This window comes from Carya illinoinensis, chromosome 3, assembly GCF_018687715.1.
Source record: "Carya illinoinensis cultivar Pawnee chromosome 3, C.illinoinensisPawnee_v1, whole genome shotgun sequence".
Classification (NCBI taxonomy): domain Eukaryota; kingdom Viridiplantae; phylum Streptophyta; class Magnoliopsida; order Fagales; family Juglandaceae; genus Carya; species Carya illinoinensis.
Window position 1 is genome coordinate 8759570 of NC_056754.1, and position 20473 is coordinate 8780042.

Below are 20473 nucleotides of genomic sequence, written 5' to 3' on the forward strand. Positions count from 1 at the left end.
ACACAACTTTAAAAAAACATTCTAGTACTACCTACGGGACATGTGGTTTTACCCAGAGCCAAACCGCTCTGATACCACCTGTGATGCCCCCAAATCCCCACGCCCGAACACGGGAAAATCGAGACGTCCGGATGGTGACAACCCGGGTCACCATCCCATCGACGGGTGCCAAGTGTGTGCAAAGGCAACAAATGTGCAAAAGGAAACGCAGCGGATAACGAAAGTCATATAACTAAGTACCAGAATTTTTTTCTTAACGTATTACAAGCTGTTTAAAACGTACATAGATAAAATATTACAAAATACAAATACAGTTTTAAACAAATATAAAACATAGCATCAGCAACCCGGCGGAGCCGCATCCTCAGGCTCAGCCTCCTCCTCTTCGCCCTCTAACTCTGCACCAAAAGCTACGGAACTAAGAATGGTACCGCAGGTAAGTAAAACCCAAACGCTACCAGATAAAAACACATAAAACTCAAACAAGATGCATGAAACATGCCCAATGCACAAAGCCCATAAAACACAAGTTTTCCACACACGCTAAAAACCCATCTGGCCCAAAAATACGCCAAAAGTCACATTTGGCCGCCAAAAGTCCATTTGGCCCAATATCTCGCCAGAAGTCCATCTGGCCCACGCCAAAAGTCCCATTTGGCCTCACAAACCATTATCCAATTTTAACCGTATGCACCATGACCTCCCCTAGGGGTCATCCGCACACCCTGGCTCCAGTGTCACACCGTAGAGTACCACCACGCATGTGACACCTAACGAGCGATGCCCAGTTCCGCGCCCCGCGCGTTCGTAGCCAAGCATCCTCTAGCCCTCGCCAGCGAAGGGCCACGGAGTCGGTGAGTAGGGCGATGCCCGGTTCCGCGCCCGGCGCGTTCGTAGCCAAGCATCCCCTAGCCCCGCTCCCGTCATCGCTCTCGACAACTCAGGGGACATCACTCAGTTTATTCCGCTCCCGAGTGACCAGAGGAGCTCCACCGAGATAATAACCCATCCCGGCTTGGGCTCGTGATACACACGCACCCGCAATACACTTACGCCAATACACAGGCTTTCCACATAAATCCACAAACACACGTGCATGCACCATGAAATGCCATAACAATGCATAATAAAATAATCCAACAATCATAAATCAAATAAACAGGCAACTCCGTCCTCCATCCATCCGACCCCCGAAACTCTTCGGACTCAGTCCGGAATCAACAACCAACAACAATAAATAATTGAATGAGCAATATATATTAAAATCTGAAAATAGGGTTTGGAAAATACTTACAGCGCTATATGGCAATTTTAGAAAACAAGCGGCGTTGCAAACGGCGGAAAAATAGCAACGTCACAGTGAAAATTCACTGTGGCTGTGGGTTTGAAAAACCCACTTTTGAACGGGGACAAACTAGGACACGAGATTGATAAGGAATGGTCTAGGGATGGTTGTGAAGCTATTGGAAGTGGTGGTTGGCCGTGGGTGGTGGCGGAATCGCCGGAAATGGCCGGATTACCCAAAACGGAAAGCTAGCTCGTAGGAGCTGTTCCGGTGGTCGTTGGAGGCCGGAAATGGGTGGGTTAGGACGGCAAGGAGTCGGTGATGAAGTGGTGAAGAAGTGGTGGCCGGAGGTGGAGCGACGGCGGCGGATCGGAGCAAAATCCGTGCGCCCTTCTTGGAGCTTTTCTGGCCAAACGGCCGGCCGGTTGGGGGTGGGCTTTGGAGGGGTGGTGCGCCGGAGGGAGGGGAATAGAATGGGACCGGTGGGAGGCCGAGTGGTGGCCGGACGGCGGCGGTCTGAGCTGTTGAAGGGACGTCCGGCGTGAGGGAGAGGGAGGAGAGAGAGAGAGAGAGCTCGGGGGGGGGACCGATCGGGGAGAGAGAAGAGAGAAAAAAGAAAAAGAAGAAAAAAAGAAAAAGAAAGGAAAAAGAAAAGAAGAAGGAAAAACGAAAGAGGAAAAAGAAAAAGAAAGGAAAAAAAAGAAAAGAGATGTAGGGAAAAGAGGAGATCTAATCCTCATCCGGAAAACAAAACTAAACCGCCAAAAAGAGATTAAAACCACAAAACAACTAAAAGAAATAAAACACAACCTCAAATAAATTAAATTAAATTAAATTAAAAATCAATTTTAAAATGCAAATAAATTAAAATAAATAACTGATATATTAATTAAAATAAAAACAATTATTTCAGCGAAAATACACTCAAAAGTGGGTCATCACATGCTTGGACTTTTGGACATCTTACCCAGTAATGAAGATGTCAATGACCCAACATCGATTCCAACATGTAATTGACATTTTTAGATTTGTTTGCCTTTTCTCAATTTTGTGCAGCCTCTGACTGTCACTGTATTCTGTAACAAAAGAAACACAATGTTTCACATGAAAAGAGGGGAGAAAAGAAGTTGACCGACCATAGATACAATATTCTCTTCAAAGATAACAACAAACATGAAACATTCCAAGATAACATGAAAGTAACAATAACAACATGAATGAAATGCATGACAACATAAGTGTTTTAGATATGAAATTGAATTTCCAATATTCCCAACGAAAACTTGTTCAAATGGCAACAAAATGACTTCCAAAATGTTAATCTTGTTATAAACTATCTTGAATTGTATGACCATATTTAGATAGCCGTCAAACGCATAGTGCTAGTCGTCAAAAGTATAGTTTCCTTTTTACTCCTATATATATCGTTGTATCCTTTAAGGAATTCATAAGTTTCATAACCTCTCTAAGCTCTATCTCTTTCTCTCTCCTTTTGAAAGTTTTATAACATGTTATGGCTCTCTTTTTTCAATGATTTCATAACACGTTATCAGCACGAAAGTTCTGACGATTTTGAAGCTAGTAGTCCTCTATTTCAAGTAAGTTTTTCAATATATTTTTGTAGTTTCTAAAATGAATATGAAATGTTACATTACTTAATGAAAACTCTATACTTATTCTATTGATTTTGTGAATGTTAAACACACTTATGTTCCTGATTTATATATGCAAAAAATGTCAAATCTTACAAAATTGAAATTCGTTACTCTTAATATTTTTGAAAAAAATTATTTATCTTGGATCCTTGATGCTGAGATCCATCTGGATACGATGAACCTGGGAAATACAATTAAAGAAAGGGTCCCTGCAAGACCATGCTAAGACAATGATTTTCCTTCGGCACCATTTTCATGAAGAATTAAAAACTGAGTATCTAACGGTGAAAGATCCACTTATTTTGTGGAATGATTTAAGGGAGAGATATGAACACCAGAAAACTGTAATCCTCTTAAAAGCTCGTCATGATTGGATGCACTTGAGGTTGCAAGACTTCAAGAGTGTTAGTGAGTATAACTCTGCACTCTTTAAAATTAGCTCGCTATTAAAATTATGTGGTAAAAAAGTCACTGATATTGACTTGTTAGAGAAGACATATACTACTTTTCATGCCTCGAATGTGCTCCTGCAGCAGCAGTATCTAGAGCGAAAGTTCAAAAACTATTCTGAACTTATATCTTGTCTTCTATTAGCTGAGCAAAATAATAAGCTTTTGTTAAGAAATCACCAGTCACGTCCTACTTGTTCTATATCATTCCCTGAAGTGAATGGTACTAGATTTACATCATTCCCAGAAGCAAATGGTGCATTTTTTCAAAGAAAACGAGGGCGTGAACGTGGTAGGAAAAACTATAGAAGTGGAGGTCCTAGAAGTGACCACACTAAAAGGGACAATAATAGATATATACCGTACCACCAAAAGTGGTTCAACTCAGAGAAGAGCAAAGGTCCTAAAAACAAATTTTTAAAGAAAGATGAAGATGGATGCCATAGATGTGGTATGACTGGACATTGGGCTTAAGCACTTGGTTGACTTATATCAATCTTCTATAAAAGAAAAAATAAAGAAATTTGAAACAAATTTTGCTGAACCATCATATGCTTTAGATTCTATAGATGGAGAAGATATTACAAGTCTTAATGTTTCTGATTTCTTTGAGGATTCTAGTGGTAGAGTTGATCATGGAAGTATTCCTTTTTAATTAATATATTTCCTTTATCTTATTATAAAATATTTTTATATTCTGCAATATTTTGTAGTAATGAAAATTTTATTTATTATTTTATACTTGTTATAAATTATTGATGATATGATTTATCTGAGAATAGAAATGGAGCATCCCTGAAGGATCGCCCTAAATCAATAATTTTATTGAGTATCTCATATGAGTGATACTTGTACCAAAAGCTCATTATGATTTATGCACCTGAAGTTACATAATTGAAATTGTAGAAAGAATATATATTTGAATTAATGTCTCGAATGTGCTCCTGAAGTAGCAATATCGAGTATGCTTCTGAAGTAGCAATATGAAATGCAAACGTTCACAATATATTCTAAATTTGTATTAGGTCTTTCAGTGTTTGAGCAAAATAATGAGTTTTTGATAAGAATCATTAGTCATGCCTTACTATATCATTCCCTGAAATGAATGATAATGAATTTATATCATTCTATTCCCTGAAGTGAAAAGAATGATGCGTTTCATTCAAAGAAACTAAGATATTGGACGTGATAATGAATATCCTTTAGGGCTAGAAGCTCGTATTGGAAAAACTGTAAGCTTTCTCTTTGAGATGATATTATACAAATTATTGAATCAAATGTTATGATGTATCAAAATGTGATATGATTCAAAATATTTGTATATTTTCATGGTTATCTTGATCATCCAAAATCAATTACGATAAGTCGAATGATTTTCATATGGACGTCCATAAAAAAACTAGAAGATTATTTTACTATAAAGTCTTATTACTAGAAGTGGAAAGAAAAATTTGCTTGAAGCAAATAAGATGAAATTATTCGACGTTATCTGTAATTTACGTACTGGTTTAAACAGTACAACCACTGGTAGGCTCTCTCACAATTGCTTGGCCTGGTTGACAAGAAAATTTTAAATGTGTCTTTTGCAAGAGTGGCAGGAAAAGAAGAAATGAAATGAAATGGAAAAAAAAGAAGAGAAAATTAGAAAATAATTAGTTATAAATGTATACTAACACTAGCCGGAGCAAGACGTACGTACGGGAGATATTTGCTGATCCAAGCCAATATGGTTTCCCTTAATGCTATGCCTAGCAACAGCACTCTATATATAAGGTTTGCAACATTATTCCTTACAGGAATAAAGTCATAAAGTAATAAGGCCATGTTTGGATAGTAAAAATATTTCATTTCATTTTATCACATCTCATTATTAATTTACTTTTATGAGATTTTTTTTTGTAACTGTAACATTTCTCTTTTATAAATGATTAGTCTCCAAAGTCATATTCCCTTACAATTAACGTGGCCGTGAGCTTCTTAAAGAAATTTATAACATGAGAATTAAACCCTTCCCTTTTAATTCAAAACAAATAAGAATAAAGATATGCACATCGATCCTGTGGTCACTTTGAAATCAACAGAAGGTTAATTGGGAGAAGGATGGAACAGATCGAGATCAATTGTACTGGATTCCATTCAACGATCATCCTTTCGTTTCCTTTAATTAGAAACATGACCGGCGCGCTTTCAGATTAAACCATTTATTTTTCATTTCATGATTTTCTTCCATTTCTTGAAATATACAATAAACTATGTATATTTTAGCTTCAATTTTATCTCATTCTTATCATATTCTAAAATTATTTATTTAAATTGGGAAAAAAAAAATACAATATGGTATTTATATAGCGGCCTTTTTAGATAATCTCTACTAGTAGTTTTCATATGATCAACAATAATATAAGAATAATACTACGTACAATTGTGAAGTATGCAAGTATCGTGTAATTATTTAAAAAAAAAATAGAATTTATTATTAAAATATTAATTTTCTTTTTATATAAAACCCGCATTTATTTAATTTTTTCAAAATGATTGTATGATACTTGCAGTATCATTTCTCATAATTATAAATAAAGAAAAAGTAAAAGAGAACTTCGATCCATAAGAGTATATCCTTTACTTCATTGAATTAAAAGACAGTGTTTCAAAGTATTCGATCTCATGAATTCACTGTTTGCATGATAACGAAACAAATTAATCAGAGCAAAGAAAAGATGACATCCATCTATCTATATACGCAAAGAAAACGTACAGTACTTCTGAAGCCAAAATAAAAAGGTAATTGCTCAATTACCAAGAAAAGGATCGAAAGATCCAGATCCTATGATGATCGTAATGCAAGTACTACACTAACAAAAATCTACGATTTTTAAATCCCACCTTCCGGCTGGCCACCCGGATTTCTCACATATGATCTTATGCTAATTCTCTTTTCTATTTCGATCGAGCTCAATGTCTGTCGCATTAGTATGTTGGCATTAATTAAGATTAATAATTAGGACGTTATCTTCTTTTTTTTGGAGATGGACATGGACATGCAATGTTACATTTTAGATGCAAGCCACTTATATGATCATTAACATCATATTTAGATAGTAAAAATATTTCATTTCATCTTATTTTATCATTATAATTTTCTTAAATTTTCACATAAAATATAATAAATAATTTAATTTTATTTAAATTTCAAAATAATAATAATATTAAAAAATAATATTCTAATAAAATTTATTTCACTTTTAACTTTTATCTAAACCTATATCTTCTCTCCAAGCCACCAAAGTATGGCGCGTTTCCTATCGTGTCTCTTCTTATACAAATCGAGAATGGTGAGGTACTTTTCTCCTCATTTGCCACGCAAACGTCCATCGGGATCGGTGAAATCCAAACTGAGATTTTCAGTTGGATAAGATTACGATCGAAGTCATGTTTTGTTTGGACATGGAAATGCAATATTTCTGATCATGAAATGCCGCCGACATTTTTAAGTTCGTTACATTTCATATCTGTTGTTTCTTCTGCATCTTTAGTTTCCTTATTTTCCCCGTACTCTAAATGATCATTAGGAAGAAATGCTTGATAATTCAGTCTGAATGACGTACGTACGTAGGCAAACAAATGTAAACTTATTGTAAATTTTACATGAGTTTAGAGATCTATAAATAATTTTGTGCTCAAAGTCTTTTCCATGGCAGGTTAATGAGTATTCTGTACGTTGATCATCAAGTCTTTCCAGACATGAGGCATGCACAACGAATAAAATTTGCTTTACACAACGCAAGAAGCCATTTTTAAGAGACATCATTTCATTAATGGTTTTAACCAAAAGAAAAACTGGTGTGAAAATGAAGGGAATTCATAGGTACTTAAAGCCAAATTAACTTGTACACATGATACACACTATGATCTCGAGTAGTATGTGATCAGGAGGAGTCTAGCTAATTGGAAAGGAGGTCTATCTCTGCTGATCACTTCTTGACGATGGCGCACACAGCCTGTATGATGCCGCAAATATTGAGGACAACTGCAGCAATTTGAGAAATGATACCCATTGGGGTGTACAAATAATTGCGCACCATAAAAGTGCGTAATTTTGCCCGAGGGCTGCAGCAATGTAAGTTGATCTCCCGGGATAGTTGGAAATAGAAGTACTCTTTTATATAGGTATCCAGGTAAAGCTTGTTGAAGAATTGAGTTGCATCCTCCAGATTCAACCAGTTATGTATAATCCCTTTCTCTATGAGTATATTAACATCCTTGGCAGTTTTGATGAGGTTGTTAAAGAGTATAGCGTAAGAAGTGATCACGGGTCTGCAACCTGGTAGACACTGTTCATAACTTATTAGGTTACGAAACACAACTTCTGTGGTTTCTTGAATCAATAATGGTGGGATTTCTAGTACATGATCATTGCGTAATTTGATATCCAGGATGCAACTAGAATTTACTCTCTGGAACTTGATTCCAGCCTCTTCCAGAATCCTTGCAGAAGGAACTGGTTGCAACCCTAAAGTGTCTTCGTCTAGTCTTGTTGATCTCCGAATCAGTAAAGTCCTTAACAAATCAAGAATATGCTTGTTTTCATTGGGCCAGTCCTCACGTTTATCCGTGGGTAGAGGTTCTGATTGGAATGTTGTAGCAAAGAATTTAAGGGCAAGTGCAACAAGGGGTAGGCTTCCATAGCTGCTGGTCATGGCGAACAGGCGCTCAAGCACCAGCCAAGGTATTTGGTTTTCCAGCAAACACAGGTCATGGTGTAGAAATTGAAGCATACAAGACATGTTAAATACAGGGTCTTCCAAATCTCTGAGCTCTCCGTAAGTGTGTCTTAGGAACAGCTCGATAATGAAGCAGCCATCGAGTACCATGATTTTCGCAAACTCATATTCATTGGGAAGGCAATCTTGCGGGGCGTAACACTCGCGAGCCTCCCTTTCAATCTCCCCAATGCCTTTTACTATCTCATCCAACTTTTGTTCTGGATTTGAACATGATCTACGAATGAGGGCTTGGAGATACTTGACTTTAAGTTTTTCTGTGGCTTTGAGGCTCTGGTCGGTATGGTGAAAGGGTCCAATTGAAAATGCATTGGGGGCATAAGCTTTTTCATTATGCCTTCTGAGTATTTTTGGGGTTAGGAAGATGCAGCATCTAGGAGGCATGTTTAGATTGGGGTCCATCACCATATCTAGTAATGAAGCTGACAATGACGCTACATTTGGTGCAACATGTTGTCTTCTTTCCCGTGCCATCACTATTTTCTTTAATTTCTCTTTCTTGGCCAAGAGTTCAGGTATCTGTTTCCTGTAGAAAAGAACCCCACCACCTTATAAAACAGGCAACAGAAGGATGACTTCCAGAGTGTCAACCAAAATAACATGTATAGAATATGACAGGATAAATAGACTGTAATCGACGTACGTACTGGTTTAAATGCAACCACTTGTAGGCGCGCTCGATCTCTCAGAAATTCTTGCCTAATTGGCCTAGTCTTTTATATGTCATCGTTAACCAACCTTGCTCCCTCCAGCTTTCTGCAAGAAAAATCAATACAGAACATAATGAATCGAGAAGATCAAAACTTCAAACTTGCCCATGGGGGATAGGATCATGAAAAAGAGAATGTGAAAAGGGGAAGAGGAAGAAGCATTTTTGTTCAGCAAATCCATGTTGAAGATCACACAGCTAAATAGAAACTCTTTGCAATAAATGCTTACATGACCTACTGCATGCATGGAACAAGATTTGAGCCATATACATATATATATATATAAATATATATATCTACTTCCTGATCAAGCTAACATGGTTTCTAATTGTCATACTATGCCTAGCAACAGCAATCTATATATATAAGGTTTGCAGACGTCAAAGCCAGGAATAAAGGGAAGAGACTTGGAAACTCTAAGGGCTCCCTCCCATTTTGCTTTTCTATGAAGTTATGAAAATTCTTGTCTATCCAATGCAATCAATTCCAGTACTGTTAGTTTCTATAAATGGATATTAACTTTTTTCCTTTCGTACTTTATGTTAATGAATCAAATGATATTGCCATACAAAAAACTCCAATCTACTCTTACCTACGTTGGTTGTAGCAGCTTGAATGTTCTTCATATTTATGTTATATATGATTTGCATTTGAAACTGTTGTATTTATTAAACAGAATTTATTCACCTTTCCTCTTGGTCCAATAGATCTAGCTTGTTGGATTTCTTTACTTTTTATCACTTCTATTAATATTGTATTTAGTATTTTATAAACAAAAAATAAGTGAATAATTAAGATCATGAGAGTGAAACTGTGAAACACGAGGGTATGCCCTTCTTGCTTGCTAGGGAGAGATTCTTAAAGAATGAATGAAAAAGGAAAGGGAGTAATGATTTAAGAATTATTCCCTTCTTTTTCTTTTTGTCTTTTAAAAAAGAGAGGAAAAAAACTGAAAATAGCACTCATCCTCCATCCACTTTGGAATTGGATCAGAATGATTAGGAGGGAATGGAAAAGAGGAGTGGATCCCATGGCCTCTTCCTTTCATTTCCTTTGAAGATGTCTTCCAAATTAGATCTTGATTGTTCATTTTCTTCAATTCTTTCTATCCAAATTATAAGCTAAAATATAAAACAAAAAAATCATTTTAGTAATACCACTAAATTTATTTTAAACTAAGATATTTGGACTGGGATTGAAAGAATACACTGTATTTGGACTGTAATGGTCTTTTATTATCACTCTGGATTACAAAAATCCAAAAAGAGAGAATTCAAGATAATCTCAACGAGAATATGTCCATTGCTTCATATCGAATTAAATTTTATTTCTCAACTTGCTGTCTTTATTGCTGGAATACATCAATGAGAAAACAAAAAGACGATAGCTCAATAAAGATAAGGTTCAAAACCTGAGAGAGAGAGAGAGAGAGAGAGAGAGAGAGAGAGAGAGAGAGAGAGAGAGAGAGAATTATCCGTCAAGAGCTTGTGAAGTGGACAATTAGAAATTTTTTACTTATTTATTTACTTTTAAGTTTTCTTTTTGTTTTTAATTTTTACCGTGACATGTTGCACATTTTGATTGGTGATGATATATATTAAGTACCATGTCGTGGCGAGGATTCTATTAGTAGGTCTAATGGAGGGGTGATAGAAAGATTACAACAATTTGAATAATGGTCGTTTATTTGTAAAAAAAAGGCTGGCTACGCCCAACTTTCTCTCCGTACATTCTGAGAGAAATTTTCTTAGCGTAAACACCAACACAGCAACTCCCATGAGGAGTTAAGGTGATTTTTAGGTGCTGTTTGTAATGGGTTTGTTGAGAGAACTTGTGATAGAGTCAAAATTATTTATTCTTACTAAGGTAGGCAAACACCTTCGTATTATTGAGCGTAAATGGAAGAATGAACAAGAGCTTTGGTTAGAAGAAAACTCTGTTCAGTGGCTGAGTAAGACCTTAGAAGTATGCTTAAGTGGTGAGCAAAAGGAAGTCTATAGCACCATCAGGGAAGGGCATCGACGTTTGCTTGCTCAGAGATGTCTCAATGGTAGGGGAAGATTCATTGTGGTGTCTGTGTACAGGGAGGATGGAAAGAAAAGTTCCATTTTCATTCCGAAAGGGGAAGGGGGAAGTGGATGGAAGAGAATGAGAGATGTGCTGGAGGAAGCTGTGATGGAAGGACAAGGAAGGGCTGTCGGCATGCATGGAGGTGCTCAGCCATGGAAGACAACTATGAGGTCGTATAAGGAGGCATTGGTCCATGATGGTATGGGAGGTGGCGTGGTAAACTCTGTCAGGAGATGGCCTCGAGCCACTCATGGGGTACATTATTCAGAAGGAAACAGTATAGGTGACAGAGACGTGGGAAGGAAAATTGAGGAGCTGCAGAGACAGGTATGGCAACTGCAGTGGGAGGTGACTGAAATGAGAAAGGTGGTCTGGCAATATAAGGCAGGGGATATAAGTGAGAGGGGATGGAAGGGGCCGGGCCAAGTTCTGAGGCCCACGGGTAAGGGAAAGGGGAAGGAGATTTTGGAGTATGGGTTTAAGTGGAGACAAAAACCTGGGCTGAAGATAGGGCCTCAGCCCAAGGCCTAGCCTATTGGCATTTCCGAAAAGGGCTCAGGCTCACAACAACCTGGCCCCAGCCCGTGGCCCGTTGGTATGAATCAAGGCAAAAGCCTGGGCCAGGCCAAGACTCATAAGCCTGAGTCAGCCCAGGGTCAACCCGAAAAGATACCGGGCACCCAAGTCACGGCCCATGTGCCGGTCTTCAGCCCAGAGATCACAGCTCGGGAGAGAACCGAGCCTTGTGCTCCTTCGTCGGAGCAGGCGCGACGGTCGCCGGCGTAGGGCAACTCGTCGGAGGTGAGCCAGAATCTGCCGATGCTGACGGTGGAGCTCTCCGACGACGGTACGCCTGAGTGGAGTGGTCGGAAAACCGTGACAGAATCCTCAAATCACCTTCCGAGGCAGATGGCCTCTTTTCTTTCGCCGGAAATGGAACAGAACTCGCCGATGGGAGGCTTGGTGACCCTTCTGACGGTGGATGTGCAGGATAACGACACCTTCTTGTGTTTGGAGGCTGGTGGGATGCCGGCAACAGAAAATGGTCTCTCGGTGGGCTCTGTCAGTGAGGAGTTGGGGTGTTCTGATGATGAAATGCTCTTAAGGCATTCTCAGGGCTGTTTAGATATCATAGGGGTGGAAGAAGCTTCGTTGGTTGAAGACACTTTCCATAGGCAGGGAGTTCAAGACATGGATGCAGTTCTGAACAGTATGGTTCCTTTACAGATAGCTGTGGTAGCAGGGGCAACACAAGATGAAGAGAGTGAGCCAATACCCCTAAACTCCTTGAGTCCAGAACAACCTAGGATTTCAGATTGGGTTTTTAATACGGTAAAGGAAATTCAGCATTTGGTGGGATTGAGGTGTGAAGGGTACGAAGAACAATTCATGGCTCTTCTTACAGTTATTGAATCAGGCCATCATCAACATAGAAAAGCAGAGTCAAAAAAACAGAGAGAGTTGAAGAGGTTAAATTGGTCCATGAATTCGGAAGGAAGTGCTAGTAAGGAAAGGACCAAAGGGAAGGGGGTGACATATTCCAAGTGAAACCAAAAATTGTATCTTGGAACGTCCGTGGTTTAAACGAGGTTAGTAAGCGTCTACAAATAAGACACTTACTACGTGAGTGGAAGGCGGATATAGTGTGTTTACAGGAGACAAAGCTGAAACTAATTAGTAGAAATATGATGCGAAGTATATGGAGCTGCACATATGTAGATTGGGTATACTTGGCAGCTAAAGGGGCATCGGGTGGCATTTTAGTGATGTGGGATAGAAGAGTGGTGGAGAAAATAGAAGAGTTTGTGGGAGTTTACTCGGTGGCTTGCTCTTTTAGAAGCGTGGAAGACGAATTTAAGTGGGCTTTTGCAGGTGTATATGGTCCTAACCTAGACCATGAGAGAAGATTGTTGTGGGAAGAATTGGCTGGAGTACATAGTTGGTGGGACCTTCCTTGGTGTATAGGTGGAGATTTCAATGTAACTAGATTCCCAACAGAGTGTTTTGGGAATCGAAGATTGAGGCCAGCTATGACTGATTTTTCGGAGTGTATTTTTGATTTGAATCTAGTGGATTTACCACTAGCGGGGGGAGCTTGTACCTGGTCCAATAATCATACATGGTCTAGACTAGACAGATTTCTTATCTCACCAGAGTGGGAATGCCACTTTCCAGATGTGTGGCAAAAGAGATTGTCGCGTTTGAGTTCGGATCATTGGCCTATTTTGTTGGATTGTGGAGGGGTTCATAGGAGGCGTAGGTCCTTCAAATTCGAAAATATGTGGTTGAAGGCAGAGGGTTTTGAGGAAAAGGTCAGACAATGGTGGTCTTCTTATCAGATACAAGGAACCCCTAGTTTCATTTTTGCAGGTAAATTGAAAGCTTTAAAAGAAGACCTAAAGCAGTGGAACAAACAGTCTTTTGGAGATATAGGGGAGCGTAAAAAAAGCAAGGAGTTGGAGATCCAAGATTTGGAAAGAATACAAGAAAATCGGCCCTTAACACAAGAAGAAATAGCTGTAAAAAATGGGTTGGAAGCAGATCTGGAAAGAATAGTAGTTCTTGAAGAGACATCATGGCGTCAGAAGTCAAGAGCGTTATGGTTGAAGGAAGGAGACCGAAGTACCAAGTTTTTTCACCGAATAGCTAACTCACATAGAAGATACAACAACATTGAAATGCTGAAAATTGATGGAGTGGAGTGCCGGGATGAGTCAGTGATAAATCACCATGTAGTAGACTTCTTTGAGCATTTACTTTCTGAACAGGTGGGTTGGCGACCTAAATTGGAAGGGCTTGCTTTTGATTCCATCGAACATAATGAGGTAGACCGATTGGAGAGGCCTTTTGAGGAGTTGGAGGTTTTTGAAGTTGTAAGGAAAATGGTAAAAGATAAGGCGCCGGGCCCTGACGGTTTCTCGATGGGTTTTTTCCAATCTTGTTGGGCTGTATTAAAAGATGACCTCATGAAGGTTTTCCACGAGTTTTACTCTGCCGGAAAGTTTGAAAAAAGTCTTAATGCTACTTTTCTTGCACTTATTCCAAAGAAGGTAGGGGCAGAAGAGATTAAGGAGTTCCGACCTATTAGCCTAGTAAGTGGGGTCTACAAGATTGTCTCTAAGGTACTAGCGAATCGTCTGAGTGGGGTAGTGGGAAAGCTTATTTCGAAACCTCAGAATGCTTTTGTTAAGGATAGACAAATTTTAGATGCAGTTCTTATTACGAATGAATGCCTAGACAGTCGGTTGAAAACAGGCGAGGCAGGGATTATATGCAAGCTGGATATAGAGAAGGCATATGATCATGTCAATTGGGAATTCCTTCTGGATCTTTTGGGGAAATGCGGGTTTGGAGAGAGATGGTGTTCTTGGATTAGGTGGTGCATATCAACGGCGAAATTCTCCGTCTTGATAAACGGAAGCCCAACTGGGTTCTTTCGTAGTACACGAGGCTTGAGACAAGGAGATCCGTTATCCCCTTTACTCTTTGTTATTGTGATGGAGGCACTAAGCAGGATGTCATCGGCCTTGGCTACGAGTGGTTTTCTAACTGGTTTTAAGATCGGTTCCCCGAATAGGGGAATTGTTAATGTCTCTCACTTGTTGTTCGCAGATGATACTATTTTCTTTTGTGAAGCAGATCCTAACCAGCTCCGAATTTTGAAGGCCCTACTCCTGTGCTTTGAAGTAACTTCCGGATTGAAAGTCAATTTGGAAAAATCTGAGATGGTGCCTATTGGAAGTATTCGACATTTTAGACAGTTGGCTAGCATATTGGGATGCACGACTGCATCTTTACCCATGACTTATCTGGGACTTCCACTAGGGGCGGCGTCGAGAGCGGTGTCATTATGGGAGTCAGTAATTGAGAAAGTGGAACGTCGGCTTGCCGGATGGAAGAGATTATACTTGTCTAAAGGTGGACGGATTACTCTAATCAATAGTACTTTGTCTAATCTACCCACATATTTTTTGTCTCTGTTTCCTATTCCAGCAAGTGTTGCTCTTCGGCTGGAGAAACTTCAAAGGGATTTCTTGTGGGGGGGACTGGGAGCGGAACAAAAATTTCACCTTGTTAAGTGGGAAAAGGTATGTAGCCCCATCTCGAATGGGGGTTTGGGCATTAAAGATATGAGAACCTTCAATCGGGCATTACTAGGTAAATGGCTGTGGAGATACCATAAGGATCCTGATACCTTGTGGAGGACGGTAATAGAGAGCAAATATGGGGACCTATGGGGGGGTTGGTGTACAAAAGAAGTGAGAGGAGCATATGGAGTGGGCTTGTGGATACATATAAGAAAAGGGTGGGAGGTCTTCAATCGATATACTCGAATCCGGTTAGGAGGAGGAACCCGTATTAAGTTTTGGTACGACACTTGGTGTGATCATGTGGCTCTAAAGGAATCATTTCCTTCATTATTCAGAATTGCAAGAGATATTGATGCTTCAGTAGCTGATGTACTGGAAAGATCAGGGGAGCAAATTCAATGGAACATCCACTTCAGTAGGGCGGCACAAGATTGGGAGATGAGCAGTATTGAAGCATTTTACAGCCTTTTGTATTCTATTAAACCGGGTAATTCACAGGACAGTCTTTGGTGGATACCTACAGCTAAAGGTACTTTTTCGGTACGCTCGTTCTATAAGTCTCTTTCTCAAGAGACACCTGGTCAGTTTCCATGGCGAAAGATATGGAGACATAAGGCGCCACCCAAAGCAGCTTTCTTTGTGTGGACTGCAGCATTGGGTAAAATTCTCACAACTGATAACTTGAGGAAGCGTAGGGTGATCATCGCAGATTGGTGCTGCATGTGTAAGAAGGGAGGTGAATCGGTGAACCATCTCTTAATACACTGTGAGGTAGCAAGAAGGTTATGGAATGAGGTCTTTGGTAGATTGGACTTAGTTTGGGTGATGCCGGAGACGGTGGTTGGGGTTCTGGCCAGTTGGAATAATTTGAGAGGAAATCAACAAATAAAAGAGGTGTGGAAGATGATCCCTATATGCATCATGTGGTGTTTATGGCGAGAGCGCAATGACAGGACTTTCGAGGACAAAGAGAGATCGATGGAGGATTTGATAGTCTTTTTCTTTAGAACTCTTTGTACATGGACCATAGCGGTTGATTTCAATGGTTTGGGATTACATGAATTCCTTATAGCCATGGATCAAACATAGAACTGGTCACTAATCTTTGTATAAGGCTTTTGCCTCCTTTTTGATAATATATTTACCTTTACTTATCAAAAAAAAGAAAGATTACAAAATTGAGAATATAAGGATTAAAAAGTTCAAATATAAAACTCAGGAATAATCTGTCATAACAAGCAAACAAAAATGATATTAACAGTCATGAAACCATATAATTTTTTTGAAAAAAAATTAGTAAATATGAGACTTACATGAAGAAAAAAACTAATTTTTTAATAGTAGATTCCACTCTTTTTCAAAACGATTGTTCGGCATTTAAACATTCTACGACAGTATGTAGAATTACTCTTTTAGTATTTAACTTTAGTGTAACCTAATAGTTTGAAATTATTCACGTTCCTAATCTATTATGTTGCTCACGGCAGATTTGAGTTATCTAATAGTTTAACCAAGCAATCTGCATCCTGATTTGCCGCCCTGACTTGTGAACAACATCTTACACTTGTACGTTGTAACGAAGCAACCAGTTAAAGTTTCAAACCATCCAAGACAGCCATTAATTCTTAGTGCCCCTCCTGTAATGACCAAAAAAACCAACCAAGAATCTCCCAGAAGCATCCTTTCGGGGAGAGTTTGTTCAAAGGTTAAGCATCCTTACTTCTTCTTCTTCTTCTTTTAAAGAAGGCATACAACTTTACTCTTCCTTTCATAGGTTAAGAAGGAATTGAAGCTTTGGACTATTACTAGGTGTATTAGGTTACTGAACTAGAAGGAGCATTTGATATAAAATCCACGACCTCTGTTTTTTCTTCTTCCATTTCTTTAAATCAAAGTATGTCCAGCCACATAAATTCCATCCAGACAATTCTACACTGCCCAAGGACAAAGTACATTTTTTTTCATAGAAGAGATACTTATTTTAACAATAATGAATGATATCAGCTCATAGTGCATGACTGATGCATTCACGAGGATCAAAGACATCAGTTCCCACCACCACCAAAGAGGTACCCCAGCGAAGATCCACCACCAGGGGCAGAGTGAACTTTGGTTGAAGGCCGATCCTGCACTTGCATTTGCAAACATTTTGAAAACATTATGATAATATTAGCATCTAGAGACTTAGAAGAGACCCTTGGCAATCAAACAGCGCAAGTAAGGGCAAATAACTTGAGGCAGGTCGACAGAACCATCAATATTCTTCGGGGGAAAAAACAAAAGGCAAAAGAAATGACATATAAGTACAATTACAAAATCCCTCTGAAATGCAAAGAATAGGATATCCTCCCGATTGATAAAAATTTAACAACAGTAAAACTATTCTGGTGAAGTGTCATGGATGCATGTTGACTACATTCAGCTTTGCTTACAAAAGGACAAAAAGAATTTCATTTAGAACACGCTAGCATGGTAACGTTGCTAAGGGAGGAACTCAAGTGTGGTTGGGTTAGGTGCATTTCTCCAACTTTGAATCGGGTGCAAGCACATTGGTTTTATCTCTGCTACAGTATCAATATCATTAGGAGGTGTGTTTGGACAAGTACTCACAAATTATTCAGCATGGTGCTTTGAACACCAAATCTGAACAAAAAATGCAACATTATTATACAAAGGAATATACCATAATCACCAAAAGGAGTAAAGGGCATCAAGAACACATGGACACACTGGAATTCTTTCGGTTTCAAGATTGTCCACATCACATTAGCATTTGAAGTCTCTATGACATTCCAAATTTGGAATTTATATACCTACAAGAATTGCTAATTCAGTGGATAGCTCTAGACAGAAGCAGAAAAACAAGGCAAGCTTAAAGGTGACCTGCAGTAATGATGCAGCTATTAGCACCAGTTCCCCCACTATCTTGTGCCATATCAAGCATATGGGAGTATCTGCAACCTACTCATGATCTATGAGGTGTATGATGATTATTATATTCATAATATGATTGAAGGGAATTAATTTGGGACTAGAACTCAGCCAAACCAATTTTTTACACTGTTCTATTCCAAAAGAGAACCAAACTGTGCATGCAGCAGCACATTAAATCAGATCATGTGCAGATACTACTTGATTAGCCCCTACCCCATATCTCACTAATGGGACAACTCTCAGGTTGGATCCAGTTTGGCACTTAGTGGATTTTATTCATCTAAGAGAACAAATGCAAAGAGTTGCTATCTGGTTTCCGGTCTGTTCCTATTGTAAATATGCCGGTCTGAAGGCTAAAGTGCCCAAAAGAACTCGATGAGTTTATGGATTTAGGAAAAATTTAATGAGAAAGTAGGCAAAGACGACTATCAAATATAATATGGTCTGAATGACCTTGACACCCTTGAATAGGATCATACCGTAATAAAGTTGCCACAGTTCTGCCCATCAACCCGGGAGTAATTGTTCGTAAGATGCCCCTGAACACCTGCTGGAATCTGCTTATCGATTGGTTGTGAAGCAGCAGCAGTCTTTAGTGAAGGCCCATTTTTTGTTGCTGGCTCTTGGTTCTGAGCAACTTGGGTATTCTTAGTGGTCTCTCCTGTTCCAAATAGGTAACCCAAAGAACTCTGTCCACCGCCGGCACTGACACCCCGACCCATTTCCTCCCAATTTCAGTCGGATATTCTTAACTGATAAGAATATTGAAAGTTCAAAATACATACAGAAGTGAATGCATAAAACATACAGAATCATAAATTATTCTTCATGAACTAGGTGAATTCACAACTTGTGCCTTCATTGACAGGAATGTCACAGACACCTTCAAGAGATAACGAGGTTCATCTCTTTAATAATATTATAAATCTTACAGGATTGGTCCATATCAGAATGTTGAGCACATCAAGCTACACTAGTAAGTGGGCACCAAAACTGGATGAGAAAACTAAACTGCTTTAGCACTTGCTACGTACACAAGACCCGAATAGACTGTTCGGTAACTCCAAATAACCTTTGCCATTCTTCCTTTTTTATTTATGCAATTATTTGATCCCTTCAACCCGATTTCATGTGCTGAACACACCAATTCAGGAGTTTCTTAATATTTTGACAGGTAACGGTAACAATCTCTATCCTAAGCTATAACCATACAAATTTCCTACTTTCTTTCCTTCTCCTCCATATCTTCAAACCATCACTTGTTGCAAGGCGACCAAGTACGACGGGACAAAGATCTCATGGAGCTCCTGCCTCTATTAACTCCATTCTCAATACACAGGTTAGTAAGCTTCCTTTTCCTATGTTCTAAATATATGGACTGCAAATTTCATTTTCATCCATACAAAATGCACATATAGCGTCTTGGTCATTCTCGCTATTTTGATAAGCAAAAACAAAACAATGTAAACGGGACAATCAACTTCAGCTCAAATAGCATTTCCTTCTCTCCTAACCACAGAATAGAAGGTGACGCCAATGGCATGCGTTCAAGATGGGAAAATTCAAAGTAATATAACCGACCGGAGCAGTAAAATTCTGAAATACCCCCTCCTACTCACATAACCAACTAGCAATACAGCAAAATAATGCACATTCAAACCCAATTGATATAATCCCATCACAAGCTCATAAATAATGATAATCCAAACACACACCAAAAAAAAAGGACCAATAGATATCACGTAGAAGACAGTCAAGATAATGATTTAATCCATTAGGTTAGCACCGAATCCAAATTTCAAAAAAAAAAAATATATATATATATATATATTCATTTACACAATGATGCATGTATACATGTCGAATAAATATCAGCAGAAATGATAAGAAAACGTGAAAGATAAAGCGAGAAAGCTTGAGGTACGGTAATGAAATGGGATAAACAGGAAAGTGGTGGAATGGATTTCGTACCTTTGGTTTTGGGAGACCAAAACCTGAAGAAAAGCAAACAGAGAATGCGAAGCAAAATGCAAAGCTAACTAGTTTTAATATAGTGGTTCTCATCGATGATGATGCTTATGTTTAGGTTGAAGTAGCAAAACATTGACGTGGTCAATGTCGGAGCTGGCATTTTGGTTTGGTTAAAGGGGTCGGTCTTGGTTGGCAATGTCATCATTGTCATGGGACTCACGTGTGGTTTCTCAGAAGAAGTAACGATGGGATGCCGCGCGCCCGCAAAGTCGATGTGATGCTGATTACCTATCAAACGCCACTGGATTTCAAATCTAATCGATCTAAATATAATTTTGGCTTTTTTTTTTCTTCAAACTCGGAAACATTTTTTTTTTTTTAAATAATTGGAAATTGTGAGAGATTTTTACGAGTTTTGTATAAATTGCTTTTGTTCTTATTTTTTACAAAAATCAAGATCAGATATTTTAATGAAAATTCTTTTTTTAGATTATTTTGGTGTGGAGAAGTTGAATTTATATTAAAGA

General features: G+C 38.7%; 2 protein-coding genes across 3 annotated transcripts; both read right to left on the bottom strand.

Moving 5' to 3' along the window:
- Nucleotides 1-7175: 7175 nt before the first annotated feature.
- LOC122303438 (UPF0481 protein At3g47200-like) lies at nucleotides 7176-9168 on the bottom strand. 2 transcript variants are annotated; one of them, XM_043115217.1, is made up of 3 exons: nucleotides 9110-9168; nucleotides 8818-8926; nucleotides 7176-8696 (listed from the first exon to the last, which is right to left on the bottom strand). In XM_043115217.1, the coding sequence occupies exon 3, from the start codon at nucleotides 8642-8644 to the stop codon at nucleotides 7361-7363; it is 1284 nt and encodes a 427-aa protein (XP_042971151.1). In that variant the 5' UTR covers nucleotides 8645-8696; nucleotides 8818-8926; nucleotides 9110-9168; the 3' UTR covers nucleotides 7176-7360. The 2 variants fall into 2 exon arrangements, with proteins under 2 accessions (XP_042971151.1, XP_042971153.1); XM_043115219.1 differs by having other exon boundaries at nucleotides 8814-8926.
- Nucleotides 9169-16880: 7712 nt separating this feature from the next.
- LOC122303062 (protein SPIRAL1-like 2) lies at nucleotides 16881-20098 on the bottom strand. The gene is made up of 3 exons (XM_043114590.1): nucleotides 19947-20098; nucleotides 18455-18727; nucleotides 16881-17167 (listed from the first exon to the last, which is right to left on the bottom strand). Exons 2-3 carry the CDS (start codon nucleotides 18695-18697, stop codon nucleotides 17087-17089), a joined length of 324 nt encoding a protein of 107 aa, XP_042970524.1. The 5' UTR covers nucleotides 18698-18727; nucleotides 19947-20098; the 3' UTR covers nucleotides 16881-17086.
- Nucleotides 20099-20473: the final 375 nt, after the last annotated feature.